General features: G+C 43.0%; 2 protein-coding genes across 3 annotated transcripts in view; both read left to right on the forward strand.

Annotated features, from left to right (window-relative positions):
• LOC131200045 (glutamate carboxypeptidase 2-like) overlaps positions 1 to 12,620 on the forward strand; it is a 53,007-nt gene extending 40,387 nt beyond the window's left edge. For both annotated transcript variants that reach the window (XM_058186369.1, XM_058186370.1), the window contains exons 16-19: positions 1,684 to 1,948; positions 7,661 to 7,742; positions 9,340 to 9,432; positions 12,002 to 12,620. In XM_058186369.1, the coding sequence (XP_058042352.1) occupies positions 1,684 to 1,948; positions 7,661 to 7,742; positions 9,340 to 9,432; positions 12,002 to 12,191 (630 nt within the window). In that variant the 3' untranslated portion in view covers positions 12,192 to 12,620. The remainder of the gene's footprint in view (positions 1 to 1,683; positions 1,949 to 7,660; positions 7,743 to 9,339; positions 9,433 to 12,001) is intronic.
• Positions 12,621 to 19,169: 6,549 nt separating this feature from the next.
• The window catches only part of LOC131199881 (N-acetylated-alpha-linked acidic dipeptidase 2-like), a 64,228-nt gene continuing 63,560 nt past the window's right edge, over positions 19,170 to 19,837 (forward strand). The window contains exon 1 of the mRNA XM_058186130.1: positions 19,170 to 19,305. Coding sequence (XP_058042113.1) covers positions 19,224 to 19,305 — 82 coding nt within the window. The 5' untranslated portion in view covers positions 19,170 to 19,223. The remainder of the gene's footprint in view (positions 19,306 to 19,837) is intronic.

The following is a 19,837-nucleotide window of genomic DNA, read 5'->3' on the forward strand; positions in this document are numbered from 1 at the left end:
CTTAATATTGAAATACCAGAATCAGATTGGAATGTGAATTGGAAGAGTAGAATTATGAGAACTTTATCTATAAGGATTAAAGAGCACAATTATAAAGTTGTTTGGAAATGGTATTTGACTCCAGTAAGATTGTCACAAATGGATAAAAAAACTAGTAAAAAATGTTGGAGATGTGAGATGGAATTGGGGACTTATGAACATATGTGGTATAATTGTGATAAGGTTAAAAAGTTTTGGCAACAATTGGAGAAAATGATATTTGAAATGATGGGAAAGTAATAACATTGAGAGTGGAAACTATATTATTGTTGGTAATTAAGGAAATAGAATTAACAAAATATGAAAAGAATTGATTAGAATTATGATTATAATAGGTAGAATTATAATAGCTAGATATTGGAAACTAGATGTGATTTTTAGAATAGAAGAGTGGAATTCTGAAATGTGGAAATTAGCTTTAAATGATAAAATGACATGTGATATTAAAATTAGAAGTGGTGTGTATAAAGAAGATATTTTCTGGAAGACTTGGAAACCATTTGTGGACTTTGCGCTTGGAACATTGGACGCTTCAGTACCTGTACCTCGAGAACGTGGATTTTGGCAATCATGAGGATATATCCGAAGACCCAAATCTTCCTTTTATGTATAGCACAAGGGTGTAATAATGTATTTTTTTTGTTTGTTTGTTGTAAAAAAAGTAATAAAAAATAAAAAAATAAAAAAAAACAAAAGAAAAAACAAGAAAGTCCAGTTGCCTCCTGGAAAAAAAAAAACACCTACGGGAAAACCCTGGGAAATAATTAATGCAATGCAAGTGAAATATAAATTGAAATTATAGTGCATCTAATAACACATTTGATAATCCATTTTAGCGCATTTGCAATCCAGTCCATCACGTTCAGCTACAATGTATTATTAGCTTTGAGGAGAGATCTGTGAACATAGCAATTCTATTTTGACCAGTGTTGGATATGTTGTGCAGACCTCACTATTTTGTGTACGAATGTTGTTCAGTCACCAAAATGAAGCCCACATAGAGTGACACCAGGGGTGAAATGTTCCCGGTTCGGACCAGATCACCCGATATGGTAGTGATGGCGGTGGGTGGTTCAGAGAACCGGTAGCAAAAATCCCTGCCCCCTCCCATGCCCAGCTGAGCCACGCGATCATCAGAGGTTTTTTCTTTTTTACTTTTAAAAGCATTTTTTCTTCGGCTGAAAAAATGCTTTTAAAAGTAAAAAAAAAAGCCTCCGATGATCGTGTGGCTCAGCTGGGATCATCAGAGGCTTTTAAAAGCATTTTTTTCTACAACCTCTTCGGGCAAAGAGGTTGTAGAAAAAATGCTTTTAAAGAAAAGAAAAGCCTGTGACGATCAGGCAACTCAGCTGGGATCATCAGAGACTTTTTTTTCTTTTAAAGGCAAAATGCTTTTAAAAGAAAAGAAAAGCCTGTGACGATCAGGCAACTCAGCTGGGATCATCAGAGGATCCTTTTAAAAGCATTTTTTATACAACCTCTTCGGCCGAAGAGGTTGTAGAAAAAATGCTTTTAAAAGTAAAAAAAAAAAAGTTGGCCACGCCCACCCGGTCTCATTACCCTCCCACACCAAGCCACACCCACAGAACCGGGAGTAACAAATTTTACATTTCGCCACAGTGACACCTTTTTTTTTTTTCTCAGAAAGTGGACAAATTCAGCAGCTATCCGGTTTATCACAGCGTCTATGAGACGTACGAGATTGTGGAAAAGTTTTATGACCCAACTTTCAAGAATCACTTGGCTGTAGCCCAAGTGCGTGGCGGGCTGGTGTTTGAGCTGGCTGATGCGGCCCTCCTCCCCTTCGACTGCAGAGATTACGCCAAGGCACTTAATAGCTATGTTGATATCATTTACAACATAACCATGAAACATCAGGCGGCAATGGAAGCACACAATGTATCATTAGGTAAGCCGACACATCCCCAACATCAAGGCAGGATCTTCAATAACACCCAGCATTCCTCCCTGATTCCTTTGATCTACTTGTTGTGAAAGCGAGATCTCAGGCAGTCAATGAAAAACAACATCTGACCGTTGCAAAACAACTGAGTAACAGAGTTGGAAGGGACCTTGGAGGTCTCCTAGTCCAACCCCTGCTCAAGCAGGAAAACATAGCCTTTCAGACAAATGGCTGTCTGGTCTCTTCTTAAAAGCCTTCAGTGATGGAACACCCACAATGTTTGGAGGCAAGTTGTCCCACTGATGGTTCTCATTGTCAGGAAATTTCTCCTTAGTTCTAGGTTGCTTCTCTCCTTGATCAGTTTCCATCCATTGCTTCTTGTCCTGCCTTCAGGTGCTTTGGAAAATAGGTTGACCCCCCCTCTTCTTTAGGGCAGCCCTTCAAATATTGGAAGACTGCTATCATGTCACCCTAAGTCCTTTTCTTCGTTAGGCTAAGCCTACCTCCAACCGTTCATTGTATGGTTCTAAATATTCCAATAGAAAATTGGTACTTCCATGCAAAACAGAGGCCTCAGTATTTTATTTTATTTTATTTTTTATTTATTTATTTTTCAATCATATATAAGATAACAGGTAAAAGTATAAACATAACTTGGATACATGAAAAGAGCAAGTAAAAAAGGAATATGCCTTATACACTGTAAGCCGCCCTGAGTCTTCGGAGAAGGGCGGGGTATAAATGTAAACAAAAAAAAAAAAAAAAAAAAAAAAAAAAATATTAGGACAGGGACAGTAGGCACGCAGGTGCACTTATGCACGCCCCTTACAGACCTCTTAGGAATGGGGTGAGGTCAACAGTAGACAGTTTAAGCTTAAAGTTTTGGGGGTTTGGGGAAGAAACTACAGAGTCAGGTAGTGCATTCCAGGCGTTGACTGTTGCTGAAGTCATATTTTCTGCAATCAAGTTTGGAGCGGTTTACCTTGAGTTTGTATCTATTATTTGCTCGTGTATTGTTGTGGTTGAAGCTGAAGTAGTCGTTGACAGGTAGGACATTTTGGTAGATAATTTTATGTACTATGCTTAGGTCAGACTGAAGTCTGACCTGTTATGTAGGCCCAAGAGTTTAAAAACTGCATCTCTTAAACCAGGGTTGGGCATTATGGCAACTTTATGATCTGTGTACTTTATGCTGGCTCAGGAATTCTGGGAATTGAAGTCCACAAGTCATAAAGTTGCCATAGGTTGCCCATCCATGATCTAAAGACAGCTTGCTCTTGAAACCCAGAAGTTGATAGAACTCTTGGATTAGAGCTTCCTCACATTCCTTCAACAAAAGATCAATTATGGGCATCTTGGATTCTTGTGGGGTTGTCTTCAGCCCAGGGTGGGTTCTAGTTACCTTTACTACTGGTTTGTAATAGGGCTGCGCACGTGTGCTTCTGCGCGTGTGCAGAAGCTTCCTGATAACGTCCAGGTCAGTGGGCGGAGCCTCCTGCCAGTTTTACTACCGGTTCTTGTGAACCGGTCCGAACCGAGGGCAACCCACCACCACTGCTTCAGCCCTGCCCATTAGGTGAATACTGATAGCAGCCATGTGAAGGATACCTAATTTTTAACAATTCTTTCTCTCCAATACTTTTTATGCAAAATGACTCCCTTGACAGGGTGCAGGTATTTAGACCAGGATATCACTGGGGGTCTTTGGGGTTAGATTTAGCCCCCTGTGAGCCAATTGAGTCCTTTTTTGGTGTAACCTCCTCACTGTTTTAGTAAAATATGTTGGGGAAGGGAAATGCTTATCACAACTGTATATCCTCCAGATATATTATGAAAAAGTAAAGGTTCCCCTCGCACATGTGTGCTAGTCGTTCCCGACTCTAGGGGGCAGTGCTAATCTACATTTCAAAGCCAAAGAGCCAGCGGTATCCAAAGATGTCTCCATGGTCATGTGGCGGGCATGACTCAACGCCAAAGGCGCACGGAAAGCTGTTCCCTTCCCACCAAACGTGGTCCCTATTTTTCTACTTGCATTTTTTACGTGCTTTCGAAACTGCTAGGTTGGCAGAAGCTGGCACAAGTAACGGGAGCTCACCCCATTATATGGCACTATAGGTTCAAACTGCTGAACTGCCGACTTTTCGATGGACAAGCTCAGCGTCTTAGCCACTGAGCCACCGTATCCCTTTAGATATATTATGAGCTTTGTCCAAAGCAGTTACCTCAAAAAAATGAAGATTAGTATCAGGGAATCGAGACCTAAATGTTCTCCCTACTTGTGATTTCAGGAAAGTCCTAAAGCTACTGTAGATCTAGAGTCACTTCATGAAGTGAATAATAGATTCAGGAAAAAACAACAACTCACAAATGAATTTATTTCATGAAACTAATCCCACAAGGTGTGAAGGCCACAACAAGATTGCAACTATAAATGGCTAATACATAGGATATATCACAGGGGTGAAATCGAATAGGTTCTGACAGGTTCTGGAGAACCAGTAGTGGAAATTTTGAGCAGTTCAGAGAACTGGTAGCAAACATTTCGGAGAACCGGCAAATACCACCTCTGGCTGGCACCAGAGTGGGGTGGGAATGGAGATTTTGCAATATCCTTCTCCCAGGAGTGGGAACGGAATGGGGATTTTGCAGTATCCTTCCTCTGCCATGCCCACCAAGCCATGCCCTCCAAGACATACCACGCCTACCAAGCCACGCCCACAGAACCGGTAGTAAAAAAAATTGGATTTCACCACTGATATATCATCACCAGGAGTGAAGATAGTCCTCAATGTACAACAGCTCATTTAGCGACCATTCAAAGCTACAACTGCACTGAAAAAAGTGACTTATGACCATTTCTCACACTTACAACCTTTGTGGCATCCCCATGATCACGTGAACAAAATTCAGACGCTTGGCAACGGACTCATTCTTATGACCATTGCTGTGTCCTAGGGGTCCTGTGATCCCCTTTTGCGACCTTCTGTGTTGCGGCTCCAGCCGCCCCCGGGCCTGGCCCCCTGCCAGAAAGTGACTCAGAGAGTGAGGGGGAAGGGCCATCAGGGCTCCCCTCTGCAGGGCCGGCCTCTCTGGCTCAGCTCCAGGAGCCAGAGGCAGGCCAGGTGGAGGAGGTGACGAGGCCTCTGTCTCCTGTATCTCCCCCGCCCAGGCACCGCTTCCAGACCCAGCTGTGGACAATCAGTCCTGGTTAGATCCCAGGTTTCGTAGACAAGAGAGACGGGGACAACAGAAGAAGGGGTGGGGCAGGCCTAGAAAGTGCTGAGTCACGGAGCCACATCCCACAGGGTATAAAAGCAGGAGGGGCTGCTCCACTACTTTGTGACGGACAAATCAAACTGACTGGAGAAAACTTGAGCTGAACTATTTGACTGAGCATTTGGCCTGGATTGCTGTTTGTTCCTGACTTTCTGGTTGCTCCGGTAACGAGCTTCTGACATGCTGGCATCAAGGAAGATAAAAGAAAACCTTGGCAGACGATCGCTGGTTTGCTGCCAGAGCTGATAGCTGCCATGGACTAAATTGCCGACTAATTGAGTCAGTTCACGTGTCTCCCGGACTGAGGTGGGGGGACAGAACATTCCGACAAGCAAAGTCAATGGGGAAGCCAGATTCACTTAACAACCGTGTGACCAACTTATCGGCTGCAGTCATTTGTTTAGTGACTGTGGCAAGAAAGGTCATAGAATAGGGTAAAACTCACTTAACAAACATCTCATTTAGCAACAGAAATTTGGGGCTCAGTTGCGGTCATAAGTCAAGGACTACCTATATTATCCTTACAAATGTAGACAGCCATATGTGCTGCTTCTAAGAAAACGGTACCTCCATCTCTTTTTCCAATTCCATGTACCATGTTTCCCTGAAAATAAGACCCTGTTTTATAGTTTTTTGAATCCCAAAATAAGCACTTGGCCTTATTTTTGGGGATGTCTTATTCCTTTGGGGCGCATGGAGCAAGATGGGCTTATTATCAGGGGATAATAAGATGGGCTTATTATCAGGGGATGTCTTATTTTAGGGGAAACAGGGTATATAAATATGAACAAAGCTGCAGATAACTCATATTTCAAGTGCAGCCACTGCACCCCAAGGAAAGAGATTTAACAGATAACAGAGTTGGAAGGGACCTTGTAGGTCATCTAGTCCAACCCCCTGCCCAAGCAGGAGACCCTACACCATTTCTAACAAATGGCAGTCCAGTCTCTTCTTGAAAGCCTCCAGTGATGAAGCTCCCACTACTTCTTGACGGACAAACCAAACTGACTGGAGAAAACTTGAGCTGAACTATTTGACTGAGCATTTGGCCTGGATTGCTGTTTGTTCCTGCCTTTCTGGTTGCTCCGGTAACGAGCTTCTGACATGCCGGCATCAAGGAAGATAAAAGAAAACCTTGGCAGACGATCGCTGGTTTGCTGCCAGAGCTGATAGCTGCCGTGGACTAAATTGCCGGCTAACTGAGTCAGTTCATGTGTCTCCCGGACTGAAGTGGGGGGACAGAACATTCCGACAAGCAAAGTCAATGGGGAAGCCAGATTCACTTAACAACCGTGTGACCAACTTATCGGCTGCAGTCATTTGTTTAGTGACTGTGGCAAGAAAGGTCATAGAATAGGGTAAAACTCACTTAAGAAACATCTTTGGGGCTCAGTTGCGGTCATAAGTCAAGGACTACCTATATTATCCTTACAAACGTAGACAGCCATATGTGCTGCTTCTAAGAAAACGGTACCTCCATCTCTCTTTCCAATTCCATGTACCATGTTTCCCCGAAAATAAGACCCTGTTTTATAGTTTTTTGAACCCCAAAATAAGCACTTGGCCTTATTTTTGGGGATGTCTTATTCCTTTGGGGCGCATGGAGCAAGATGGGCTTATTATCAGGGGATAATAAGATGGGCTTATTATCAGGGGATGTCTTATTTTAGGGGAAACAGGGTATATAAATATGAACAAAGCTGCAGATAACTCATATTTCAAGTGCAGCCACTGCACCCCAAGGAAAGAGATTTAACAGATAACAGAGTTGGAAGGGACCTTGTAGGTCATCTAGTCCAACCCCCTGCCCAAGCAGGAAGATATACACCATTTCTAACAAATGACAGTCCAATCTCTTCTTGAAAGCCTCCAGTGATGAAGCTCCCACTACTTCCGAAGGCAACTTCTGTTCCATGGGTTGATTGTTCTCGCTGTCAGAAAATTTCTTCTTATTTCCAGGTTGAATCTCTCCTTGGTCAGTTTCCATCCATTGTTCCTTGTCTGGCCTTCAAGAGATTAATTAACTGGTCCTGAAAAGACTGTGTCATGCAGTTTTCCTCTTTTTCTATCTCATCAGCATCTGCTGACCTAGTCACCTTGCTTTGCCAAAGCAGATAGTCCTTTTTTTCCCCAGTTAAACAAAGACTACCTTAGAGTGAATGATTGTTGACCTCTTCCTACTGTTTGTTTACATGTGCTTCCTGCCATAATATAATTACTTCCTCAGTCCGGGCAATGTCTCAGAATTCCAGTCTGCTGGGCCATTATGGAAAATTCTGAATTACAATTCTCATACCTCTAAACTGCGTGGGTAATAAGGGATGTAAGAGCTCTCATTCAACCTCTGGAGAGCCACAGGTTCTCTACACTTGAGCTAATTTCATGGAAACAATAAAAATAAGTGTCTCATAATTTAAAGTTTTCTCTTCTGCATTGTTCCAGTTTTGCTCCGAGATTCCGTAAAGGAATTTTCAGACGTTGCTAGTGACTTTCACCGCAGACTTGAATTAGCCGACATCCATAAGTAAGTCTCCTAATTTTCTGTTCTTTCAGATAAGATATTTTTTTTATTTATTTATTTATTTATTTATTTATTTATTTATTTATTTATTTATTTATTTATTTATTTATTTATTTATTTATTTATTTATTTATTTGAATTTTTATACCGCCCTATCTCCCGAAGGACTCAGGGCGGTTTACAGCCAGATAAAAACATGCAAATAATCCAGGTAAAAACAACAATTAAAAAACTTATTAATTAGGCCGAATTAAAAATATCACTAGAATAAAATAATATAAAACCCCATTAAAAACTAAATTTAAAAACTAAAACCCTAGGCTAGCCCTGCGCAAATAAATAGATGTGTCTTAAGCTCGCGACGGAAGGTTCGGAGGTCAGGAAGTTGACGAAGCCCTGGGGGAAGCTCGTTCCAGAGGGTGGGAGCCCCCACAGAGAAAGCCCTTCCTCTGGGTGTCGTCAGTCGGCACTGCCTGGCGGACGGCACCCTAAGGAGTCCCTCTCTGTGAGAGCGTACGGGTCGGTGGGAGGCGATCGGTGGCAGTAGGCGGTCCCGTAAATAACCCGGCCTGATTTTCCTGATATTACTGTATTTTTCAGAGTATTTAAGATGCACATTCGTTTTTGGGGAGGAAAACAAGTAACAAAAAATCTGCCTCTGCCTACCAGCATCCATCAGTATTCAGCTGGCTAGCGTCCTTGCAGCAAATAGCAAACAGCTTGGTCAGCTTCAGCACATTATCGCAGCATGAGCAGCTGATTAGCGGGTAGATCTGCCTCCCGGAATACCCCCAATCAGCTGTTCCAGGCAGCAGGGATTGCCACAGACCATCGCAGCCTTGGTGCCTCGCATTTTTGGCTTCCGAATATTGCATTTTAGACCCATTCCAGGCGAAATGCTATGGCAATCCCCAGAGTCTGGAATGGGTCTAAAACGGAGTGTTCGGAGGCTGAAAATGTGATGCACAGAGGCCAAAAATGGACAAAGATTGGGGGCTGGTGGGTGGGCAGGGCTTCACTCAGTGTATAAGACGTACCCAAATTTTCACCCTCTTTTAGGGGGGAAAAAGTGCGTCTTATACTATGAAAAGTATGGTAGTTTATTTTATTTCTTTTATTAATTTATTTGTCACAACAGTATATATAAGCATAAGCACGAAATAACTATACTATATATAAGCATATATATGAGCAAAAGTATGCAATAACTATATTAATTTGATATAATGAAAGGAAACAATAGGACAGGAACGGTAGGCATTCTTGTGCTCTTATGCACGCCCCTTACAGTCCTCTTAGGAATGGGGTAAGGTCAATAGTAGACAGTTTTTGGTTAAAGCTTTGGGGATTTTGGGAAGAGACCACAGAGTCAGGTAGTGTGTTTTAAGTATTTACAACTCTGTTACTGAAGTCATATTTTCTGCTAGTTGAACTTTAATTTTCTGCTAGTTGAACTTTAAGGGATCCTTGCAAGCTCTAGCCTTAGAAAGGCCAGTTAAGATATTTCTCTCTCAACTTTGCTTTGGTTTTCAAAAGTTTGTGCATCCTGATCAGAGGTCATGTTCCCTTTAACACTGTTTTCAATTGTCTAAATTTTCAGCCCAATTGAAGTAAGGTCTTGGAATGATCAGTTGATGTTCTTGGAAAGAGCATTTATCGATCCTCTTGGATTGCCTGGCAGACCATTTTATAGGTAAGGAGATTATATATATATAGGTCTTTGGTTATTTGGGTTTTCTTCCGCGTAAAATTGGAAGTGTCTTGGCGACGTTTCGACGAAGTCTCATTCGTCATCTTCAGGCTTCAGCTTCGTGCTTCTGGGATCTTCTTGACCTACATACAAACACCCGCAAAAACCTCAGAATATATATATATATATATATATATATATATATATATATATATATATATATATATATATATATATATATATACACACACATATATATATATATGTAGGTCTTTGGTTATTCGGTTTTCTCCCGCGTAAAATTGGAAGTGTCTTGGCAACGTTTTGAAGTCTCATTCGTCATCTTCAGGCTTCAGCTTTGTGCTTCTGGAAGCAATGTGTGATTGCAGCTGTTTCTTCCTTTTAACTGCTAGTGGGGTTTGAACTGATATATATATATATATATATATATATATATATATATATATATATTCTGAGGTTTTCGTAGGTGTTTGTATGTAGGTCTTTGGTTATTCAGGTTTTCTCAGCGTAAAATTGGAAGTGTCTTGGCGGCGACCGAAGTCTCATTCGTCATCTTCAGGCTTCAGGCTTCAGCTTGCTTCACATTGCTCCCAGCACGGAAGCTGAAGCCTGAAGATGACGAATGAGACTCAACGCCGCCAAGACACTTCCATTACGCGAGAAACTAACCAAAGACCTACATATATATATATGTATGTATGTATGTATGTATGTATGTATGTATGTATGTATGTATATGTATATCTTCTGTTTTTATAGCCACCCAACTCAACCCAGTGATTAAAGGTGGCTTATCAACCGTCTTTTCCCAGTCTTAAAAATCCTTATATATCATAAGCACATAAGAAGTGACCTTTTGGACTAGACTTCTGGCCCACCTAGTTCATAATGTGTTCTCATAGTGACCAACCAATGGCTTAAAGCAGCCCACTGGTCTTCCAGGTGAGGGGTCACCAACCTTTTGGACCTCAGGGACCACTAAATTCATAAATTTAAATCCCACGGATCACTAATATGATCTGCCTAATGACTGGCTGGGTGGGCGTGGCGAGGTGGTCATGTGACTGGGTGGGCATGCCCAATTCGATGTCACTCACGTCGAGGGATGCCTTGCCGACCTCTACTTGCCCCTCCCCTCCCAGCCACTCCTCGCCTGTCCGCTTGGTCTCTTTAAGGTCCCAACAGGAAGCAGTTTTGGAGCTAAGCAGCCACCATGAGAAAGAGTTGACAAAACAGCTCAGTTCAAATTGGATCTGGCTGAGAAGGAGGCTCAGCAGAAGCACCTCACTGAGGACTACGAGCATAGGCTTTTCAAGCAGAGGGAAGACCTGTGGGAGTGCAAGGCCAGGTACCGGCACCTGCAGGCTCAGCAGGCTGAGATGGTCAGGCAGTTCCAGGCCATGAGGCAGTCCCACTGGAACGAGGCCCTCTGGCTCTTTGCCACCAGTGGTGCTTCCCTCCAGCCTTCATCCAAAGCCCTGCACCAGGAGGGCCGAAGCAGACCCCAAGTGAGAATTTCTGCCCCCCCTGCCGACCCGCACAAAATAGACCCCGAAGGGATCTCTGCAGCAACACAAATGTTCATTGCACGTATCTGGCCCAGGATCCATAGTTTAAGGACTCCTGATTTGGTGCAATATAAAAATGCAAATAATTTTTCTGCGGACCACCAAAATTTTCTCATGGACCACCAGTGGTCCACGGACCACCAGTTGGTGACTGCTGTCCCAGATGAAAGTTTTTAACAATAAATTGCCTTGTCCATCATGTTACAATGGATTTGTTTGGAAAACACTTCCAGATATTTGCTGGAAAGGTAAATCTAAATAAACCATGGGGGTCATTCTATAAGAGGGTCAGTTAAGATATGTGTCAACTCTCAAAGCATCCCTGACCTGCTCTCGAGTTGCCGTAGGCAAGGGGGGATGGGAAACCGATGAAACAGCATGGCAGCCAAGACAGATGCACATTCCGGACTTATCTCTCTCAAGGTTGTCTCCCAGAGTTACCCACAGTGGCCAGAGGGGAGTGGTCTCTACAACCTGCGAAATTGCTCTGTTGGCGAAGGTGATTGAGGACACACCCTGGGGGAAATAGGGTCATGATTGGGGTGTAAATTACGTGAGGTCAAAGCTGGCTTCATTTGGGAACGTGCCGACATGAAGCTCCTAATAAATAACTGGATTTCTTTTGAAGCTTGGCTCGAGGCTCATGATTTAATTAGGGCGTCCATCGGAACCCTGAGAATATGGAGATGAGACAGTGGGCTTAAGGTCTCCTAGATCTTAAGATCTCCCAGATCTTAAGATCTTCTTCAAAAGAGATCTTTCGCCTACCAGTCTAATCCTGTTTGCTTCCAGAATGCATCTGATTGTTGATCGTGTGACATTGAATAGAGACTAGGTGACCCTCTGGCCTAATTCAGCGAAGTTCTCCTTAATGTTTTTGAAGGCAGCAAGGTTAGAGGATGCTGATTTGTTTCAAGCCTTGAGAACATCTGTTCTAAATAACGCGATTCCAATGGCCAATTGACCTCGCTGCCTTTTTCTAGACACATCGTCTTTGCTCCGAACAGTCACAACAAGTACGCTGGTGTGTCCTTCCCTGGGATCTATGATGCCCTGTTTGACATTGACCACAAAACAGATCAAGAGAAAGCCTGGGAAGAAGTCAAGAAGCAGATCTTCGTCGCTGCTTTCACTGTGACAGCTGCAGCTGGGACTCTCAAAGAAATGCCATGATTTGCTAAGATACCATGATTGAATAGTTCTCCGGTCAAAGCTACTTCAATTGGATTAGATTAGATTACATTAACAGAGGTGGAAGGGACCTTATGGTCATCTAGTCCAGGGGTCTCCAACCTTGTCAACTTTAAGACTTGTGGAATTGAAGTCCATAAGTCTTAAAGTTGACAAGGTTCGAGATCCCTGATCTAGTCCAACCCCCAGCCAAGAAGGAGACCCTACACCATTTCTGACAAATGGCAATCCAATCTCTCCTTGAAAGCCTCTAGTGGTGAAGCTCCCACAACTTCTGAAGGCAACTTCTGTTCCATTGGTTGATTGTTCTCACTGTCAGAAAGTTCCTCCTTATTTCTAGGTTGAGTCTCTCCTTGTTCAGTTTTCATCCATTCAGTTTGTTTTAATGTGTATATTGTGGGGTTTTTATTATTTGGCTGTACACCGCCCTGAGTCCTTCGGGAGAAGGGCGGTATAAAAATCTAATAAAATAAATAAATAAATAAATAAATTCCTTGTCTGGCCTTCAAGTGCCTTGGAAAATAGCATGACCCTCTCCTCTCTGTGGCAGCCCCTCAAATACTGGACAACTTCTATCATGTCTCCCCTGGTCCTTCTCTTCACTAAACTAACCATGTCCGTTCCTGCAACCGTTCTTCATATGTTTTAGTCTCCAGTCCCCTAATCATCCTGGTTGCTCTTCTCTCCACTCTTTCTAGAGTCTCAACATCTTCTTTAAAGTGCGGTGACCAAAACTGGATGCAATTTTGTGATGTCATGATTAACTTGGTATATATGGTGTGCTTCTAGTGGATGAGAGATTAAAGACCATTAGTCTATTCTGGCTAAAAGATCCATTCAACCCGAGCTGAAGCCAACATTATTCATCCATATAAAAAGTTCCTTTGAAACTGTTTGCTCTCACTGTCCATCCAGAAAATAGCTCCGATGAGTTAAAATGTTTTTAGATGATCTGCTGACATTGAGAAAAATCTCCATATTTTTGTAGACCTGGTTTGGGCAGGTGGGAAGAGAGAATAGAATAGAATAGAATAGAATAGAATAGAATAGAATAGAATAGAATAGAATAGAATAGAATAGAATAATAACTTTATTGTCACTTTGAATGTACCCTAATCAGCATACACTAAAATGAAATTTCATTGCATTCAGTGTTCAAAGTGTCACCACTTTCAATACTGTATTACACTACATGAACATAACAAAATAAATCAATAAATACAAAATTATGTATATACCCACATATGTTATATGACACAGAGAAACAACACAGTCTAACTTCAGATGTGTATAGGGGTAGGATTCAGCCGGTTTGGACCAGTTTGGGCATACTGGTAGCTCCAATGATCAGCTGAGAGCGAACAGGTTTTCTCCGACAATCAGATGGGCCCACCCGCCTGCCCCTGCTCTATAACCTACCTATATTTCTTTTGTTTGAAACCCAGCTGATAGGCACAGCAGAGCATATTGCTGCGCCTCAGTTGTTTTACTGACTCTGGATTCAGTAGAAGGTAACTTTCAATTGTAATGTTCTGTCCCCCTCGCCTCAGTCGAGCGATGGCACTATCAGCTCTGGCAGCAAACTAGCGAGCGTCTGCCAAGTGTTTCTGTTATCTCCCTTGATGCTAATGAGTCAATGAATAGTACTTCAGCTCTAGTTAAGCAGTTGATTTGCCTGCCATGAAGAAGCATAGCAGCCCTTGCTGCTTTTATATCCTGTGGGGTGTGGCTCCATGACTCAGCACTTCCTAGGCCTGCCCCACCCTGCTTCTGTTGTTCCCGCCTCTCCTGCCTACGAAACCTAGGGTCCAGCCAGGCCTGTTTGCCATCAGCTGGGTCTGGAGGCGTGGCCTGGGGGGGAAACAGTCAGGGGACGCAGGCCTCGTTATCTCCTCCATCTGGCCTGCCTCTGGCTCCTGGAGCTGAGCCAGGGAAGCCGGTGCTCCCGAGGTAAGTCCTGATGGCCCTTCCCCCTCATTTTCCAAGTCACTTTCTGGCAGGGGCCCCGGCTCAGGGGCGCAGACACAACATGTAATGTGAATGTGCGGAAGTGTGAGAGAACCAGTTGTTACAAACAGTGAATCCCACCACTGGATGTATACATGTACATGGCAAGAAAAACGAATCTTGTGAGTTTACCAGATGGACGGCATGGGGAACAAAGCTGTTACAGAACCTGGTAGTCCTGCTAGAAATACTTCGAAACTTCCTCCCAGAGGGGAGCAACAGAACCAGTGGTGGGATTCAGCCGGTTCGCATCACTTTGGGAGAACCGGTTGTTAACTTTCTGAGCAGTTTGGCAAACTGGTTGTTGGAAGAAATCATTAGGGCAGAGAACCGGTTGTTAAGTTACTTGAATCCCACCACTGAACACAACCAGACCATAAAGTGGGTGTGTGGGGTCTCTAACAATGGTTCAAGCTCTAATATATCTTTTGTGATCATTTTTTTGATCACCAAAGATAATGTAATGAAAAAAAACACCTGCTTAAAACATGACTACATGCCAAACAGCTGGCTGAAAATGGAGAACTGAAGGATCAGGGAGAAGACAGACTCTGCTGTGGCCGGCCAGCAGAGCTGGTGGCAAACATGGACAATGAGGAGGTTGGGGAGGAACATGGGCCAGTTCTCGAGTCTGGGGAATGCTCTGATGAGTGTTCTGTGTCGGAGGCAGAGATGGGGCCAGGGCCATCTAACAGTTATCAGCTACCTTCAGAGTTGGAGATAAGTGGGGCTGAACAACAGCTGGAGCCTGTTCCCAATGTGCACATGTGCAGAGCTACTAGGAGAAGGGAACAGCTAAGGAACAAGGGTCGACTCAGGAGTAAAGCCACAGGTGGATGGTGAATGGTCCGTCCAATAGGGAATAAAGAGGAGCGAAAGGGGAGTGGAGTTTGCAGGAGACAATTAGTTTATTTAATTAGTGTGAAGGTCTGTTCATGATTCTTAGAGACTCCTTGCCAAGTATTTTCTTGTACAGCATTGCATTTAGAAGATATCGGCCTGGCAGCTCTCCAAGCCTGATAAGATCTGTGATTGTAAATTCACCCTTAAAAGACTGTTTGCCAGGACTTTGCTGGATGAGAGGAATTCACATTAGTTTAATAAAACGGGGGGACAAGGAATCTGCTTTGTGCGTTTGTGAAGCCTAGGTCAGAACAGACTCCAGCAATTGGCAAAAAGACAAACAAGGCCCAGAAATTTACATTTGGGCTACTCTTATCAGGCTGTACGAACAAACTGCCTCACCCTTCAACTGCCTGGCCTTGAACCACCTTATTGCTTCAGGCTGAGAAGAGAGCTGGTTCTTCAGCTGTTGGGAAAAACATCAGTTGGGAAAAAAGAAAGACAGAATCCACACATGTTAGATGTTGTCTGCATCTAACATTAGATGGGGACTGCAGCCAAGAAATTAAAAGACGCTTGCTCCTGGGGAGGAAAGCTATGGCAAATTTTGACAGCATACTAAAAAGCAGAGGCAGACATCACCCTGACAGCCAAAGTGCGTATAGTCAAAGCGATGGTTTTCCCAGTTGCAATGTATGGCTGTGAAAGTTGTATCGTAAGGAAGGCTGAGCGCCAAAGAATTGAGGCCTTTGAACTCTGGTGCTGGAGAAGGCTCCTGCGAGTCCCTTGGACTGCAAGGTGAACAAACAAGTCAGTTCTAGAGGAGATCAACCCTGACTGCTCTTTAGAAGGCCATATCTATCTATCTATCTATCTATCTATCTATCTATCTATCTATCTATCTATCTATCTATCTATCTATCTATCTATCTTTCAATATCTATCTATCTATCTATCTATCTATCTATCTATCTATCTATCTATCTATCTATCTATCTATCTATCTATCTATCTATCTATCTATCTATCATCTATATATCTATTTATCTTTCAATATCTATCTATCTATCTATCTATCTATCTATCTATCTATCATCTATATATCTATTTATCTTTCAATATCTATCTATCTATCTATCTATCTATCTATCTATCTATCTATCTATCTATCTATCTATCTATCTATCTATCTATCTATCTATCTATCTATCTATCTATCATTTACAGATGGTCTTTGACTTATGATCAGAATTGAGCCCAAAATTTCCGTTTGCTAAGTGAGACATTTGTTAAGTGAGTTTTGCCCCATTTATGACCTTTCTTGCCACAGTTGGTAAGTGAATCACTGCAGTTATTAAGTTAATAACATGGTTGGTAAGTGACTCTGGCTTCCCAATTGACTTTGTTTGTCAGAAGGTTGCAAAAAGTGATCACCTGACCCCAGGACACTGCAACTGTCATAAGTATGAGTTAGGAACCAAGCTCAGTTTGGACCATGGGAATGTGGCCATGGTCATAAGTGTGAAAAACAGTCACAAATCACTTTTTTCAGAGCCGTTGTAACTTTGGTCACTAAATGAACTGTTGTAAGTCAAGGACTACCTGTATATACCACCCACCGCATTATGCTCCAACACTGGAAGCTTTCAAGAAGAAACTAGACAGCCACCTATCAGAAATGGTATAGGATCTCCTGCTTGGGTGGGGGGTTGGACTAGAAGACCTCCAAGGTCCCTTTCAACTCTTCTCTTCTCTTCTCTTCTCTTCTCTTCTCTTCTCTTCTATTCTATTCTATTCTATTCTATTCTATTCTATTCTATTCTATTCTATTCTATTCTTATCCAAAGTGACTTTGGGCAGCTTACAATACAGTAAAAATGTAACAAAATTTCTACTTTAAATAGTAAAGCAATTTTAAAATTACAGAAATTAAAGGGTTCTTATTAAAGAATTTAAGAGTTGCTGGATAACGAGATTAATAAATAAATAAATGCATATATAAACAGACACGTCCTTTTTCCAGATGAGTAAGTAGATCTAAAAGATGAGGTGTCCAAGGCTAGGTAACGTTACGACTCAGATAAGGCTATTTCAAACTCACCCAAATGCACCACTCATCAGGAATCAAGAATTATTTTTCCTTCATGAAATATTAACTGGCCCTCCTTAGATTGCTAACCAATAATCTAAACAAGGAGATAGGGCACTAACTGTAACCGTAAACAGCCTTGTAAAACAAACCAATGAGCTTATAGGTAAGGATAATGGTTCTGGATGTTTTGGAATGGCAGGAAGAATACAAGGTCCATAGAGCAAGGTTCATTGTTCCTTCTCTGTGGAAAAGTGAACTCACGAGGTGGAGTGAGCAGTTGTTGTTGTGTGTGTTTTTTTAAATTCTTGGAATCCAGAGTTTTGGGGTATCTATCTGGAGCAGGGCTCTCCAACCTTGGCAACTTTAAGACTTGTGGATTTCAACTCCCAGAATTCCTCAGTCAGCAGAGCTGGCGGTCTTAAGTCTTAAAGTTGCCAAGGTTGGAGAGCCATGATCTAGAGGATTAAAACAGTTCTAACCTCTCCTTCATTGGAAAGGGACCTTGGAGGTCTTCTAGTTCAAACTCTACACCATTTTTGGCAAATGGTTGTCCAGTTTCTTGAAAAATTCCAGTGTTGGAGCATTCACAACTTCTGAAGGCAAGCCGTTCCACTGATTAATTGTTCTAACTGTCAGGAAATTTCTCCTTAGTTCTAAGTTGCATCTCTCCTTGATTAGTTTCCACCCATTGCTTCTTGTTCTACCCTCAGGTGCTTTGGAGAATAGCTTTGACCTTCTCTTCTTTGTGGCAGCCCCTGAGATATTGGAACAGTGCTATCATGTCACCATTGTCATATTCTTATACATCATTTGTTTTATTTAAAAACAATCCCGCTTCTGGCTGGGGAATTTTAGAAGAAGAAATCCAGACTTCTCCAAGTGACTGAGGTTATAACAAACACTGTCCTAGACTAGAGCGTGGTTTGAGGGTACTGTAGCAAAAAGGTTACAGAGAACTATTTTTGCTGCCTCTACTGGTTGATTAGTGAATTGCAACACAGGTAAGGCAACTCTTCCCAAAGTCCAGGTGCCTTGGTACAGGTAATCCTTGACATCCGGGGAAAAAGCCACCAGTTCTGTGTAGGAATCAGTTGCACATGTTTACCTGCAATAAAATAAAATAAATTGAAGTAAAGTAAAAATAAAATAAAATAAAAAGCAAAATAAAATAAAATAAAAAGTAAAATAAAATAAAAAGTAAAGTAAAGTAAGGTAAAATAAAATAAAGTAATTCTGTTGAGCGTTAAACTTAGTTCTTGGACACGGTGCTTTCTGAGTGCTGATTTGCCATCGGGCAAAACCAAAACAGGGTTTTGGTCCAAAGAGTTCAGGATGAACTTCAAAGAGATCATGATGTGGAATGAACCCAATCTGGACATGATAGCAGCGTTCCAATATTTAGGGGGTTGCCATAAAGAAGAGTGGGGTCAACCTATTCTCCAAAGCACCTGAGGGTAGGAGGAGAAGCAGTGGGTAGAAACTAATCAAGGAGAGTCGCAACTTAGAACTAAAGGAGAGATTTCCTGACAGTGCGAACAATTAATCAATTCGTGACAGCCATAGACCAAAGACAGCGAGAACAAATTCATCAGCGGTACGGCTTGCCTCCAGAAGTTGCGGAAACTCCAACAAGTGGGACTTTTTAAAGAAGATGTTGGATAACCGTTTGTCTGAAGTGGCGTGGGGTTTCCTGCCTGCAGCAGGGGGTTGGTCTAGAAGACCTCCAAGGTCCCTTTCCAACTCTTCTCTCCTTTCGTTATCTACCGCGTGGTCTTTTTTTCCTTCTCAGCTTCCCGGCACTTTATTTATAGAGGGGCTGTGCCCTGTTGTGTTGTACTGTGCGTGTTTTAGAGGGAGCGGGAAGTAGGCGCCCTGTGTTTCCGAGTGGGACTCTCCCCCTGCCCTGTCCCTCCCGCAATCCCAGTTCATCGTCCCAGCTGGCTTTCGGAGTGTGTGCTGGAGGGAGAGAAAATTGCCAATGGGCGGAGAGATGGGTGGCGGCTCCCCCAGCCGGGACGGGAACCTTCCCTTCCTTCGTCCCGCGCCAGCCGTCCTTGGTCTGGAAAGCGAACATGGGCAGGTGGAAAGTGACGCTTTGCAGCTGGCTGGGCATCGCGGCGCTGGCGGCGCTGTTCCTGCTGGGTTTCTTAGCGGGTAAGCACGGGGCTTTGCTCCCACCGGCGCTTCGGGGAAGCAAAGGGAGGCGAGGACGCGGGAGCGCAGGGTCTTGGATCGGAGCGCAGCCGCGGCCATCCCGGAGGCTTTGCCCGGCTGGACCCCCAACGGGCTGTCTAGCTTGGTGAAAAGAATAGGATCGGGTGGGATGGGTGTGCGTGCGTGTGTTGTTGTTGTTGTTTTTTTAAGTAACAGTACCAGAGTTGGAAGGGACCTTGGGAGGTCATCCAGTCCAACCCCCTGCCCAGGCAAGCGACACGTACTAGGGAGTCGAACCGCCGAGCCGCCGACCTTTCTGATCGACAAGCTCAGTCTCTTAGCCCAGGTTTTTTTGGTTTTTTTTTTACAGATTTTAATTCTGTAACAGAGTTGGAAGGGACCTTTTAGGTCAGGGGTCTCCAACCTTGGCAACTTTAAGCAAAGCTGGCTGAGGAATTCTGGGAGTTGAAGTCCACAAGTCTTAAAGTTGCCAAGGTTGGAGACCCCTGTTTTAGGTCATCTAATCCAACCC

Source organism: Ahaetulla prasina, chromosome 5, assembly GCF_028640845.1.
Source record: "Ahaetulla prasina isolate Xishuangbanna chromosome 5, ASM2864084v1, whole genome shotgun sequence".
Classification (NCBI taxonomy): domain Eukaryota; kingdom Metazoa; phylum Chordata; class Lepidosauria; order Squamata; family Colubridae; genus Ahaetulla; species Ahaetulla prasina.